The 15,643-nt window shown below is 40.3% G+C and overlaps 1 protein-coding gene across 1 annotated transcript; it reads right to left on the bottom strand.

The window, feature by feature from the left end:
• Positions 1–327: 327 nt before the first annotated feature.
• LOC134217492 (uncharacterized) lies at positions 328–4,470 on the bottom strand. The gene is made up of 4 exons (XM_062696257.1): positions 3,495–4,470; positions 2,387–3,427; positions 1,966–2,321; positions 328–1,902 (listed from the first exon to the last, which is right to left on the bottom strand). The coding sequence occupies exons 1-3, from the start codon at positions 4,109–4,111 to the stop codon at positions 1,988–1,990; spliced, it is 1,992 nt and encodes a 663-aa protein (XP_062552241.1). The 5' UTR covers positions 4,112–4,470; the 3' UTR covers positions 328–1,902; positions 1,966–1,987.
• Positions 4,471–15,643: the final 11,173 nt, after the last annotated feature.

Below are 15,643 nucleotides of genomic sequence, written 5' to 3'. Positions count from 1 at the left end.
AACAAGAACTGTGACATATAATGAAATTAATCACAAAAAATTCCACTATTAGATGAAAAATCGATTGAGAGCTTTTCTTTTTGAGATATTTTTTCCTATATTGCTCATGAAAATTGTTAAAATAATGTTTGGGCTGTTATAGCCGATTTTTTTTATACAAATTAGGTGACGCGAGAGGTTTGGATATACATCTTCAAAGGCACGGTCAAGTCAAGTCCTACGTCCACTTCGCGGTTATGTCACAAACATTACCCACTGTTCGTTTTTTCTGTACTCAAATGAGTTCGGATTCTGTTTTAAATGAATTTTGAACTTCACCACTTATTTTCATAATTTTTCATATTTTTATTTTCTCATCTCCTCCAATAAAATATTACTCTTCCAATAGACTTCCATTGTTTGCTTATCCAATGAATGATATTTCTAAGAACTAGATTTTCTTCAATTTTCAATATTATAATAACAGCGCTTGTTTAGTGTGGTTAAAATGTAGTTGCTACCGGAATGGAAAAAACATGTATGAGAGAATATACATACTTATGAATTTTGAATTCCTCGTTTTTCGAAAATAAATTCCAATTAGTCAAGTGGAGAAAATTGAAATAGTACAATAGAGTTCTGACTGGTTACTGCTTTAATTCATTCAAACGAAAGTCATCTTTCTACATCAGCACACATTCGGTTTAGTTCGCATCGTCGTAAAATCTTACAAATTTAGGTGTGCATCGCTAGTGATTTTGTGTTTTATCTTAAACTGGAATAGTTCCGACTGTTTCCATGAGCGGAAATTCCCCTGTAAATAATAATAATAATAATAATGGATTCCGTATGAAAAGTGAAAATTTCAGTTGCTTTCAGTTGATGGTCCGCGAAATGGAAGCGTTTTCAATATTTCAAAAAGTAAACGTCAAGTGATTCAAGAGCTTTATGTGCAGAACGTGGGGTGGAAGATGTGCGTCAACGATAAACTAAATAAATTTGAGCATTGATTTGTATTTATTTAGTCATGTTGGTGGTTCGTGTTGGTCAAGTATTGGGAATTTTGGTTGACTGAAAAGAAAGGAGGGACACAATACTTCCATTTCGGCGTTTTCGGAATAACAAAGCAAAAGAACTTAAACTTTTCAAATGTAATTAAACTTATTCGCGCCTCGAAACATAATTCGTTAAAACATAACTAAAGGAGCAGTGTCTTTTTCACCTTAACGAAACCTAAATTGAATATACGAATGTTCGTCTTTTACTCTGGAATAGATTAAGATAAGCAGTACGTCTTTTAAAGTAATAATAATTACCACAGCCTTATCGACGAATGGCGAAAGTAAAACTATGATTCTCGATATTTTTTTAACCAATGTAACCGCGTTTCCTTTCCGCATCCTCACTATAATGCCTTTTTTCTGTGTTGCCCTTGCCTTCCTGGTAATTCGATAGCAGTGTTTGTAATTAATCTCCTTCGTTTACTGACTGGTCAGCTTGTGATGCATTTGAGTTCTTAATACAAGAATCCTAAATGGCCCTCCTTCTATTCTTGCTTCCGAATAAATTCCATGCATTGTAAGTCGAACTAAACTAGAGGATAGCATTATAGAATGACGCTGCCGGAGAGACTAATTCAAACATCGAACACATTAGTAACAGTAAGTTTGTTAGTAGTGGGTATTGTTTTATAACATTTTATTTGACTTTTAATCAACATTTTTAGTTCTGTTATACTTCGCTAAAAACATTCAGTTAACTGTTTTTTAGGTTGTTGTTCTGCTTTCAAATGGATGATTCGATACTTCTCTAATTCGTTCGTTGCATGGGAAGAACAACTCTCTGGATGTTTTGTTGTTGTTCCTCAATTCGCCTAAACTTTTCTGCGGTTGACTAAAAACGGTAGTGACGAAATCTTTATATCTACAATGAATATCAAACTGTGAGTTCGTTACTATCCAGATATTTAAAAATAGTTTCACTCACCTTTCTAATACAGTAAACCTTCCTACAAGTACAGTGTCCCCTGCTGTCGATCGAACTGGTGCAGGTAGAGTTTCTTTTTCGACTTTTCCGACTTGTGGGGACGGAGGTCCCACACCAGGTTCGAAAGACTGCGGGGTCGACTGAGGCGACGCGTTTTCTTCTCCGGCAGTTTGGAGTCGCCGGATGTTCGGCCGCCGCTGCGGGACGAGTCCAGAGTTCCCTCGCGCCCGGTACTGGCCGACTTGGAGAGCATGTGATTCTTATCCTGAGTGCTGATGCCGCCCTTCGGCGACGGAGAGATCGGTGTCGGTGGATGAGAGTCCTGTGCCAACTGCAGCGAGCTGAGGCTTTTGTATCTGTGCGGAAAATAGAACTCAGATGTTTATGATCAAATTCTGTGTTCAAATCTATGTTAACTTACCTTATGTGAAACAGCGGGCTCTGGGGCTCCACCACAATCTCCTTCGGCGTTCCCATTCCGTTCAGTGGAGGATGACCCGGAGTCGGTGGTCCTCCTCCCATAGGACTGACGGCCGCCGATGTTGGACTCTTCTGGTGATGACCGCCGAGGCCGTTTTTGAAGTACAGCTTTGGCAACGTTGGCCGCTGGCGCTTCTCCGGTAGTTTCTTGCCGGGAATCGTTTCGATCGGCGGTGGAATCGGTTTGTGTTCCTCCTTGTGGACGATGATATGGTTGTTGTTGATTGCGTTAATTGCAGCACTGTGTTTCGTCGATTCGAGACTGTTGCCGTTGATGATGCTGCTTCCGTTTGTGTGCTTGATGATGTTGGAGTAGTTTCCGGTATCGTAGTGACTGCTGTAGTTGTTATTGATACTATTGCTGGTGGACTTGATGTTTTCGACTGTTTTGAGGTTATGTTGGTGCGTGGCCACGGGGATATAGCTGTTATTCGAGGTCGACGTCGGTTCCACGATCGCTTCGAATTTGTTGAGGTTCTTCGGTAACGGCGCCAGACCCCGAACGTAGTCGTAGATCTGGTCAATTTCGTCGTATTCATCCGCGACGGAACCATTTTGACTGCTTGTACCCAGGGGCGGCGAATACCGATTCGAATCACAGCTGTTGCTTTTCTTCAATAAATACCCATTGGCCGTCAGGCCGGACAGGGTCGATGCCACTTTGCGATTACTGGTTTGCTTGGTGGTCTCTTTCTTATCTTTCTCGCCCAGTTTGAGGTCGATGATTTGAAGGCGATCACGGGCGTCAACCAGAAGGCGTTGCGCTTTGTCCAGAAAGCGAGAATACTCGATAAAGTGATCCAGCTGGTCCATATTTTTCGCTCTTTGGATCTTTATCTTGGCATTCAGCGGGACCGAGATCAAATCCATATCTTTCTGAAGCGGCAACGCAAATATCCGGTCCACTTCGACGCACCCCAGAAGACGCAGCTCCGGCACGAACGGTTGCTTCAGCCCTTTGGGTGCCGTTCCGTGGACTAATCTGTTGGAGAGAAAAAGAGAATAAAGCACTGCCACGAGAAGAGATCGGTAAAGAATGGTCAACCTACCTAACAGTTACTGGCATTCGTTTCTGCAACAGGTTGTTGACTGTATGTACACCGCTAATACTATCCTCTTTAGCAATAGGTGAAAATTTGGCTTTGGCTTCTAATGGCAAATTGACGACTTCGTCCTTGGACGTCTTGCACTGCAGATACTTGCCGTTGTCTGAGATCGTGGTGAGAATTTCGCCGGCGTGCAGCGATTTACTGTTGTGGTTGCAGCGGACCGTTTCGCGCACCAGCACCCTGAAGTTTCGCCTTCTGGACAGTTCGAGGACGCTCTCGATGCAACGCGTCGAACGACCATCTTCGCTGAGGAGTTCAAAGTAGCCCGGGTAGGTTTCGGGGATCAGAACCTTAGGCCCGACGTTGGCACTCTTGCGACCCTCTTTGATTTTGATGGGCTGCGCTAGGATTTGATACTTTCTACCAGCATTCAGAAATAGAGCCGTACTCTGAAGCGAGGGGTTGGATAGAGTTGGGACGCCCAGGTTGTAGTACTGGCCTTTGACGATTTTCCCCACAGCAGGAAGATCGGTTTTGGCGAAATCTTTCAGATAGACTGGTTGCGTATCGCCGAAGCGGGACGCAGCCAGTATTATTTGGCCATCCGTGGCGGCCATGGTGGCGGGTGCGTTGGGGGTGCTACTAGCGGAGTTGGAGCTTTCCGGGGATAGGGAATGACCGGGGGTGCTATCTTGATGGTGAACAACTTGCGTCGTTCGACGGCGGATGCGGAGGAAGTAATTCGCGATCTGCTGGCTGAAGCTCGCCGCTTGTGGCACTATCACATTTTGGGTCGGTTTCTGGGGTGGTGGCGGCGATGGCGGCGGTAGGCGGGTATGGTCCGGGTTGACTGTTTCGTGCTGCGACACGGTGCCGAAGCGCAGCGGAAAGCGTCCGGGGGACAGGGTGGACCGGTAATGTTGGTCAGGTCGGGACGGCAAATGCTGGGAGATGGTAACTGGCTCGATCGTGGTGGCGACGGCTTAGTATTGATGACTCACGCCGTGGGCATCCTGTAGGAGAAAAGAAGAAACAGAATCGTGAGTGGCGCGTACAATTCGAGCGGAAGGATGTGTTTTCTACACAAATAGTTATGGTAGGACAGTTTCAAATGTGAGATACAAGACATTTCAAAACTAGCGTAGTCGCATTGCATAGTAGCGAATCATCTTCATGTGCCGACTTGTCTTCTCTGTGCTAAGCTGCCTATTATCACATATTTGACCCATATGAATAGGAAGCCCAGCAAAGATATGACAAATATGCGATAACAGGCATATATACCAGTGCTCAAAGCGTAAGAGCTGCCTGGCGAAACTCTTTCTCGACGAGACTAAGATGAAAAGTTGAAGATACAAGGCCCAACAGTACGATTTATGTGTAAAACTCCAGACCTACAAGTCGAAAGCCAAAATAAATTGATTTTTCCACCGTAATGAAGCGACTGTGTTTTGAATCTAACGGTAAATCGCACATCGGCAATTATATTTTTAAAATTTCCAGGGGAAAAAAGGAATAATAATATAATTATTTTACAATAATTCTTAATAAACTCAAGAATTTTGTAGAACAACGACTTTTGGGGGAAACAGTATTTTTATGCACTTAAAAGCTTAAAAATCACTTTACATTGGACAAAACGTGAACGGAACGAATCGCAATGTTCACAAGACTTGTAAAACACACCAAAAGCTTCCGTATAGATGTTGTTGCGATAGTTTTCGACGTTTATATCTCTTGATAGATTTTTCCCAAAATTGAAAATAGCCCAAAAACACTAAATCAACTTGAGCCACTTCGAAATTTTATCCGAATCAGCTGAAAATTTGACAGGAGACTTATTTTAGCATAAGAATTTAGCAAAAGAATTTAAACCAGTGCCGAAAAATCGAAGACGTTAATTTTACACTCCCCTTGTATGAAATGGTGGTCCTGAGAAGCACCGATTAATTTCTAATAATGCGCCTTCCAAATCACTAACAGTAACCACTCAATTGTTTGGATTTACAAGAAAATTGTAGCTTGAGAGCCAGCCAAGGGTACCTACTTCAGATGCCACATTGCCCATTTAATCTCAAGATTCTGATATGGATTTGTTGCTGTTAGTGACTGGTAAGGGACATTATGGAAAATAATTCTGTTTTCTCCAGAACCATAATCTTATAGAAGGGAAGATTGAACCGAGACAAATTTTCTCCAGAGTAATTACAAGAAAGCTGCAACATTCGGACTATCGGTGGCTTGTTTCGCTACGATGGCGAAACTTTCAAGTGCAAAGTCAATAGTTTTGCAGTGTTGATTATAGATGGCCATCATCTGATTGAGCGGTCCGAACCAAATCAGAATCTTGAGATCAAATTTCACATTACTGATACTCACGTCATCCATGAGAATACATTTTTGCAGCATCTCCCTACAACGGGCGCTATTTATACTGCTACGGACGGCAACTTTCTGCGGTCGCCAAGAATATTGGTCCTGAGAAGAACTGATTCATTTCTAATGATGCGCTTTCAAAATCACTAACAGCAACCACTCAATAATCCGACGCGCGCTTGTGATTCTACTACCAAAGTCAATTTTCTGCTGTTGCCAAGCGATGATAATGTGTACAATGATGAAAATTTGTTTCGGCTTAACTTTTTCTTCTATAAAATAGAGGTTCTGAAAAGAACCGATTTATATTCAATAAACCACTTTCCCAATTAACCGTAACAAAACCATATCCAGAACCATGCGGGAAATTTTCACTGGGGTGCTGCTGACGCCGACGCGACGTTAGTCACTCGATAGTTTTCCGCTGAACTGCTACGCCATCGTTCTGTCCGCTCTCCGTGACCACTCACTGTAGATCAGGCCTGCCCAACCTTTTCAAGCCACGGGCCAATATTCAGAATTACCATCTGCTGGCGGGCCAAAAAACATTCGGCGATTTTTTAAAATATATTTTCAAAACATTCAAACATTTTTTTCCATTTTTTTCAGAATGAAAAAGAAAGTCTTCAGAGAAAAAGTGAACACGATTGAATTGCGTTCAAAAATTAATTTTTATATAACAGATTTAAATTGGTTGAATAATCTCGAATAATCAACACATATTATTTTCGCAATTGGTGACCGAAATTCGTTAACAGGATTCGAAGTTTTTTATTAATTTTATTCTTGCTGAGATGAGAGATGTTTTCTTTCTGAAATTTAGATCAAATTTTGAGCTCGCCGTTGTATTGAAGATCAATAAACTCCATTTGAAACATTTTAAAATTCACATAAAGCCCGTCCATATTTCGGATGCCATCGATTGCTGGAGAGTATAATTTAAAGCATGCGAATTTTCTACGTAACGTAGTTTTTAAATCTTCTGCAAGAACTTTAACTCACCGTGTTCCGTCCGGGAAACACTAATCCTACTAAAGGAGACTTTCTCCTTAGGGCGCACTAGAATAGTTTAATTCATTTTGCCAAAATCTCACTAACAGCAAAACTGGCCCATACTGCCTTTTCCGACGTCATGTTTGTCAGAATGAACAGACTTTGTTGCTTAAATAATCCACTGTTCCACCAATAATTTGAATTAATAATGGAAATTTAAATAAAATGAGCACCTTATCTTTTAAGTTCCTTTAACATTTATTATCTTCCTAGTTCAGTGTTGGGCAGCCCTGCGTGTAGATCGTCCAATAGGAATGACGCGCGAGCGCGAAACACGGTTCTTTTTATACCACGAGAAAATGAAACGGTGGGTCAAAAGGCCCGTAACTTACATCATTCTAATCAACCGTCTAAGACGAGTTAAGCACTCTCCATTTAATTCCACCAATTATTTTCGACAAGTCGAGTCAAGTACGAGACACTGAAGACGACCACACAGTTGTGGTCGAAATAGGTATCTGCAAAGATATCGAAAATAATTGGTGGAATTAAATGGAGAGTACTTAAATCGTCTAAGACGGTTGAATACATTCCACTAAAAGAACTTTAAATATTTTTCTGATCATTCTAATGTCCGTGTTGGTAATGCATGAACGGGATTCGTTAGCTGATGTTTTACTGGATAAGAAAATAATTGAAATTTTCAATATTTTATCGTAGATAATCAAAAGTGAACCAATTAGAGAAAAGCCTAGTAGTTCAAAGTGTTGTATATGATGCTGTTAATAATGCTGGACTAAAAAGTACCAATTTGAAAGCGTTTATTGCAGTACGCAAAAAATGCGAGCTCGCGGTATAAGGAAACGTTATAAGCTCAGCGCAAACAAGAAAAAGAGGAGACACAACAGGCTGAGAAAAAACTGGAGGCGTCCAGGATGATCAACGAGTTAGGGATAAAGAAACCAAAAATTCTAACGGATGCCCATAAGGAAATTTCGATACTTGATGATAAGCTGAAACAAATTAAGTAGTAATCGGTATCAGTTTTTTTTTGCTTTTCGCAATCCTCTAAAGTATTCTGCATTACGCTCTGACCCCTGCGACACTGCTTTCAACATATTTCATGAAAACGGTTCACAAATCTTAGATTTAAAAATACACTCCAACTCGGGTACCCTTTCTTTCCAATTTTCGATCTTTATTTAGCAGTTTTAAAACCCCGATCAGGCCATCAGCAAATAAATCAAATGATCATTATGTAGTGACAGAATTCTAGGATTGACAGCCGTGCGTATTGACAAACCGTACTAAAGGACAGTTTGTGTCTTTGGACACTCCTGGAGGTATTCTTAGTCCCTAGAAATAAATATATGAACAACCTAATTTTGCTCAATAAATGTGTGTGAGCCTACATATCAACGGAAAGGAATCACTCTGAGCCGACACTATTTATGTACATCTTGCCTACTTGACATTTAGGAATTGATTGAGGTAAAGTAACACCTAGATTGCTTGGATGATTATGGAGAGTCTCACAGTGAGTGTACACATTCAAGTTATTCATTCATTCATTCTGTGCTAGTGTCACACATACACCTTCCTCTCTAAAAAAAACAAACGTTTACAATCTGATATTTATATGAAATTATTTAAATTTTTTTGTTTCAATTTAGTCAAATTGGCACGTTTCCAGCATTCCATTCAAAGTTGATCTTCGTGAGATTGCTGTTTAACCTAGGTCCATTTCGACCCAAGCACACCCAAAACAACGCTGTAACTTTGTAACGCAACGAGATAAAAATCTGAAAAATTCTGACTTTTCCTAACTTTCGGAAACAAAGATTCCCTGAGAAAATCAGCTTTCAGCGACATCTACGAGAGCCGCCACAAAAAAAGTGACACATTGTGCATTGGGGTCCATTTGGACCCAAGATTTGAGCATGAGCATGAGCATGATTGACCGCCCACGGTTGCTACTCCGTTATTGCCAGGTCAGCTGTAATTACACAGAGAACCAACAGATGATATTTGGGACTAACATCATCATCAATGTGTAAGAACTGGTGACCCAAATTAGAGCAATACCAGCGCCGGCCGTGTCCGAATGCAGGTCAATTAGGGAATAGGTAGGAAATTGTTGACGTGATACTCGCTTTGATGGAAGCCGACGAGCAAGGATGTTATCTATCATTTAGTAATCTGCATTCGATCATTTAGTAATTATTCAATAACTCATTCCAGAGGCTAAATTTCAAAATGTGTTGTATGGTGGAGTTTTAGTGCAAAGGTTTATCTACAACCCTTCCTAACAGTTCGTTGTTTGAATTTCACTAATAGCGGAGCTATAGCGTTAGTAGCAGTAACTTAGACTAAATGATTGCATATTTGGTTATCATTTAGTATAAGTATAGCAAATAGCACCGTAACTCCTTTAGCAGTGGAATTCAAACATTGACCTGTTAAGGAGAGATGTAGAAAAACCTTAGCACTAAAAGTCCACCATACAACACATTTTGAAATTTAGCCTCTGGAATGAGTTATTGAAAAACTACTAAATGATCGAATGCAGATTACTAAATGATAGATAACATCCTTGCCGACGAGTCATCTGCACTTCCACGAGAAATCACTGGGATGTTGGATATATGGGGTAGGGAGTGTGGCAGGGTTCGTTTTGGTAAACGGTATGCCGGGTGTAGCGTGTAATTTAATCGAGAATCAAACAAAAACACAATCGAACGCGCACTAATAAATTGTCTTACGGACGCACAATGCAGAACAACATGTTTTGATGATCGCGCGATCGTTCTGCGTGGTAAAGGAAAAACGATCGCCCGCACTTAAGTTTTACTTGCTAATTGATTTACCACCCGCACAACGCAGAACAGAATATTTCGATGATCGCGCGATCGTTCTGCATGCAAGAGGAAAACCGAACGGACACGCACTTCACATAAAAAGTTTACCGAAAAAACACTGAGCACAAAGTTTTATTTTTTAACTCTCACTTCTCTTATAAATAATATTAAGGAAAGGAAACACCACTGAACGCGCACTCGTGCATCTACTATTCAAATGAAACTTAAAAACTGTTGCATTCTCTCGTATATCATTTTCTATTATGAATCCAATATTTTTCTCTCTGAATAGACACTTTTTGGACATATATAACCAACATTTACATGAATTACAAGTACAAGCATTGACAAGTCCCTTTTTAAAATAAATAAAGAATTTGAAGAAATGGGAACAGATCTTTGTGAATGATTAGCTACATATACAATGAAGTTTAGACAGGGAATTCACCGAAAAGGTTGATATACAACAACCTCAAATTTGATTAAAAACAATATGTTACTTCCCTGATTTGCTGTATTGCTTTCGTCCTTCAGCCTGAAAACTGCGTTTTCCACCGCCCGCTGTCGTCCAGTTTTAATCTGCCATTGTAGGTATACTTTATCCACCATAAGTATTTCGCCAGATTTCAAAAGTTTTACAAATCTCCAAACAACAAACACGTCAATGTTTGTCGTTTGGAGATTTGTAAAACTTTTTGGACCCAAGATTTCATCACGATCACAAAAACTCAAATTTCAACCGATTTTCAATCTTTAGGCACCAAACGAAAGCTGTAGGTTCCTAGAATAAGCCCATGCGAGGAACCTGTACTAAAAAGGCACTGTTGGAGCTTTTCAATTTGTTATCGGAAAGCATCGCGATTTTTTCGTAACCACCTATCCTGGCGAATTGTGTTTGCAATCAATAATAAAAGTCTTCGGTACTGAACGATAATGGTATTCCGGAAGATCCGAAACATCCGTGAATGTGGACAATTCCAAAAAGAAATCACGGGGGAACTTCCGGATTCATACTTTCTTGAGAATTTCTGGAGGAATTCGCGGAGGAATTTTCGGAAAAAGTTCGGTGGAGTTCCCGGAGTCGCTCCCCGAGGAATTACTTGATGAAATTCTGGAGGGATTGGCGGAGGAACTCTCCGAACTCTAAGAAGAACTTTGTAACGTTTTACGTTTTTTACCGTTTTGAATTACGTAAATATTCGAAGCTTCAGACGTTTTTATTTTTTTAAGCAAAATCAAGTGTAAATAAAGTTTTGAAGTTAATTTTTATTATTGTTATTGAGTTTAATGGTTTTTACGTGTCGTCTGTTTTAGTTGAATTTAATATTTGTAGCTTTTGACGTTTTTTTTCTTTTTAAGTAAAATAATGTTCAAATTCAAATTAAATTCGATACGTGTCAACGAGAAAGCAATTCGTCGACATGGTTTGTGTCTCGACTAAATGTTGTGATGTTTGAGTACTATGACGACAGCCATATTCAATATGGCAACGATACTTTGTAATGTTCTATGTAGTAAAGTTAGCTCGATGTCTCCGAAGGCGCGAACTCTATGTCGCCATTTGAAATTTAAATTGGCGCAATTGCTAAATAATGAGTTAATTGTTGTAGAAGGTTTCTTGTTCAAGAACAAACTCAAACTCGGTCATTTCGCTTCCATAACGGCTGGCATTTAGAAGTTTTGCGAGTTTTAAGAATTTGTATTACAGAGTTTGAGTAAAGTTCAGTTTGTCGAGGTATTTAAAGTGATTGGAGTGATCTTGTACGTGATTGTAATTAGATTTTTCGTTCGTTTTTTTAGATTTAATTCTGTTGTCGGTGTAGCCGACTTTCGCAAATTTCTATTTTAAAAGTGTAGTGTACTAAAAAAAGGTAAATTTGTTATTGAACTACTCGTTATCTGTTAAATGTTAATTTATGTTTCACGCTGGACTTTCAGTGCGTGGCGCTTTTTTTTGTACGGGCTGGAATTTCCGAAGACGACCCGGAGTCGGGTTTGCGGCATTTCCGTCGTTTGATCGTTTGGAGGAGTTTTTGTAGCGTCCGTGCGCTCATCAAGGCCCATCCCTCGGAGTAGTGAAACGAAGTGCGGTGAAGTTTCGTAAGAATAGTGAAGCGAAAAGTGAACCGTCGATCGCCAATTAATCGACGGTGGTCCGAACACTACGGACCGTTCAGAGAGCTCGGCGCGTGGAATACGTCGCCAATTGCGTACCACGGTGCCGGATTGGAACCGAAGGCAGGGGTTCATTTCATCACGGGCGGTCATAGCCGTAAAAAGCGAAGCCGTGCGGAGGTACGTTGGCCCTTGTCCGGAGGGGAAGATCAACCCGGGAAGCGCGACATCCGTCGACGCAGCTCTCTCGAGAAAATCGGAGGCCTTCCGTCCAGCCGCCACCCACTTCGCAACTTTAACTCGGCCATACTAGCACGGGCTCATCAGCTGCGCGCCATCCTGCAGCTAGGCGATTCTTCTATCGCCGCCATCGTCAAGGACAGCATCGCCGCCATCGCCACGAACAGGTTCGACGCCATCGTTCCGAACCGGTTCGCCGCCATCGCGCCGGCGAAACCCAGCAAGCCAGCAAGAAAACCTGCGCAGGTATGTGACTAGTGTGTAGACATGGCCATGATCTAGATAAACGTTTCCATTTCCGTACCAACCCCAAATGTGTTCAACCCGAAACAAATAAATCCTACGAATGTTTGAGTAAGAAGATCGAGTAGTTCCGTTTTTAGTTCCCTTTAGTTGAAGCAACCGCTGAAAGATCGCTCCGTTTGCTTTCCGTTCCGTTCCGTCATCTACTTCGGTTCTTCACCTCGCATAATTTCTGTCGGGATTTGTTGGCGGGTTTGAAGAGTTTGAGAGTTCGAGTAACGTAACTTGGGAGGTGGCCAAGTTGGGGAAAACACTTGGCGCAAAGCGTAATTTTAGGTTTCAGCCAGCGACCGTTCGAGTATCCCCTGAGGAGAGAAGTCGAGAAATAGTCGGGCAAAACAACTCGACCGGTGGTCTTCCGTATCCCGGAAGTGGCGCTTAAGCCACCGGTTATTAATAAACCTCGAGCTGAAGCTACGAACGGTTACAACTTCTAGAGAAATGCCTTTAGGAACTTTCCAAGGGATTACTTGATGAACTTCTGAGGGATTACCGGAATAACTTGTGGACGAACTTCCAGAGGAGCTTCTAGAGAAGCTTCGGAGGAATTCAAGGAGGAACGCCGCCACGCAGCCGTCACTGGCTGATGATGATCTGTTATGGTAACTGTTGGATTTTTTACGGATGTTCCGGATTTTACGAAGGCCTAATTCGAAGCACCTCCAAGACTGCCGTGACCAACTGTCTCAGGGTATGCACACTTCCTTAATTTTACCGTAGACAAGTAACATTTTCGCTCGAAACAAGAAGAGAAACCTATAACCAAATTTATTATATTTTTTCATGGTGCTTGTCTCCTGCTAAAAATTGCATGGGCAGATATCCACATAAGCCAATATTTAAAATAGTTTTTTAAATTTATTTTCAGACTTTGGGTGGAGTTGCCTGTGCAGTGCATTAAAGTCTTCCCCATTCACATATACAGCCAACACATGCCAAGATAAAACCTTGAGACGAGCCAGCCTCGGGCAGAAAGTCTCGGTGATAAAGAATAATAATAAAAAAAACCTTGTTATATGAATGAATAAGTTTAACTGGTGTCACAAAATTATTCAAAACGATTGATCATGTTAAACAATAATTTACCATAGTAATATAAGGGCCTTCCTTAGCCATGCGGTAATATATGCGTCTACAAAGCAACACCATGCTAAAGGTGGCTGAAAATATAAGTAAATAGCTAGCGTATAAAAATCTAAAAAAAATTCACCAGAAATTCATTACCAATTAAAAATATAGTTCACTTTTTATTTTACGTTTGCATTATTGCTATTGGCAATCACTTTCAATAACGTTTGATTGGTCAAGCCACATGGTCAAGCCAAATACCACCAACAGAAAACGCAAACACAAAACCTGGACGTTCAGAACCAGGGTAGTTTTTTGAAGGATTTTCAAAGTTTAGATTTTTGGTCAAGAAAATCGTGCTAAAAAAATTAAACTTATGAAAACAAAATTGCCCCACAGTTCAGAATCATACTCCAAATGCATTTTCTTCTAAACGACACTTATTTTCATGATTCTCGGTACAACCAGCAGACTTTGAAATGATCAATGAGCTTCACTTTCATTCATCTATCTAAAGAAAAGAATCTAGATGAACAAAGATCAGAACCGTAATTTCAAAAAGATTTACCAATGATGAAGCCCCATCAATATTAGTTAAAACTCAATAAAACAAATGTGTTCCTTAGTTTCAAAACCAAAATAATCATCCCACATAGGAATGTCGAAAAAACATCTAAGCTAAACATTTCCTGTCGGAATTTCATCGTCGAGCTCAAACAATCAATTTGTAAATTCTCATATATCTGGATATATCTCTACAAATTATGCTAATTTACATTTAACTCCAAACAGTGTGACAGAATAAAAGTGTTGAATTTAATAATATCGGTTCCTTTGAAATTAGATTTTAAATAAAAGAATATTCATTTATTGCTTTTGATTCATGAAGAATGGTTTATAAAGAATGAAAGACTCAACTTTGGAGTGACTCGTAACTGGCGGCTGGTATTAGATTAGAATTCAGGTTCCATTTGGAAATGAAAAACAAAAGGTTTTCGGGACCCCTCGGTTTGTTTTAAATATCCAGGAAATGAAAGATAAGAAGCAGGACAGGACATTTACACAACACCCAATGGACCAGAGGGGAACTTTTTGCTTTACGATTGACCGCCGATGATCCGATGATTCGGCGGTACGGACACCGTCAATGGCGAGATCCGCCTAAGATGCTGATTGGAACCAGGATGTAAATGATCCGCTGCTGTTGCCACGAACGCCGCCACCACCGTAGCGAAAAAAAAATGTTGCATTGTTGCAACACCACAGCTGCGATAGCCGTTGTCGCTGGGACCGCTTCGGTCCGCTTTCCGTGAAATCCTGAATAAAAAAGACGCGCGCACGCAAAACACGGGTCTTTTATACACAGGGAAAACGAAGCAGTGGGCCAAAAGACCCGTACCTTACATCAATCTGATGTCCGTGTTGGGGATGCATGAATGGGAATGATTAGTTCTGAATTTATCACCGGGTTTGGAAAGAAATAATATTGTCTATAGTTTAGCGTTGATAATCAATAGTATCGATGGAATTGGTAAATTGCTGGAGAGTTCCCGAATGGGTTGATAAGAAAATCTCGAAAATCCATCGAAAGATTAAGACGCTATTAGCATTTGAAAACTCTCCTAATTTCGTGACGGTCTCGAATTTGCAAATATCCATTTAACACTTCGTATCCGGCCTTCCCCTTAGACGTAGTTTATAGTTATGTAGAAGTTAAGTATATCCATTCGAAAATACCAATGCAATTCATTATGCCACCTAATGAATGATCTCATACCAAAAAGCTTATAAAGTTCATAAGCTAATGAAAAGTATAAGTTTTTTCTTATACATATTATAAAGTCCCTTCTTTGAAAAACTATTAGAAATATTAATAATAAACAACAATGATTTTTTACGTGTATATGACCAAGTTCCTGTTTCACGAGTGACATCATTCAGAATCTGAATAGTAAAATATTCCATTTACCTTATGTTGTAGATATTAAAAGGTGTAATATTAGCTTATTTGAGTCTTGAGCTAAATTTCTTACATCCTACCCCAAATACTCCCAATTTCTACATTATCAATGAAAACTTCAATTTTTGTTTCTGCTTATTTCTGCGCATTTCTGATATGAAAAGAAACAATTGAATTTGAAGTGACAGCTACCAGATACAGAAATTGATTTTGCACCACAGTTGCATTACACATCT

Source organism: Armigeres subalbatus, chromosome 2 (genome assembly GCF_024139115.2).
Source record: "Armigeres subalbatus isolate Guangzhou_Male chromosome 2, GZ_Asu_2, whole genome shotgun sequence".
Classification (NCBI taxonomy): domain Eukaryota; kingdom Metazoa; phylum Arthropoda; class Insecta; order Diptera; family Culicidae; genus Armigeres; species Armigeres subalbatus.
The sequence above is the reverse complement of the archived record's forward strand: the minus strand, read 5'-3'. Positions and strand labels throughout refer to the sequence as shown.

What these genes read in the sequence shown, in the direction of transcription:
- LOC134217492 (XM_062696257.1), bottom strand. Translation starts at nt 4,111, where the DNA reads ATGGCCGCCACGGATGGCCAAATAATACTGGCTGCGTCCCGCTTCGGC. An exon ending in CGAATGCCAGTAACTGTTAG is followed by an intron (nt 3,428 to 3,494) that starts GTAGGTTGACCA and finishes TCTCTCCAACAG; the next exon opens with ATTAGTCCACGGAACGGCAC. An exon ending in AGCCCGCTGTTTCACATAAG is followed by an intron (nt 2,322 to 2,386) that starts GTAAGTTAACAT and finishes TTTTCCGCACAG; the next exon opens with ATACAAAAGCCTCAGCTCGC.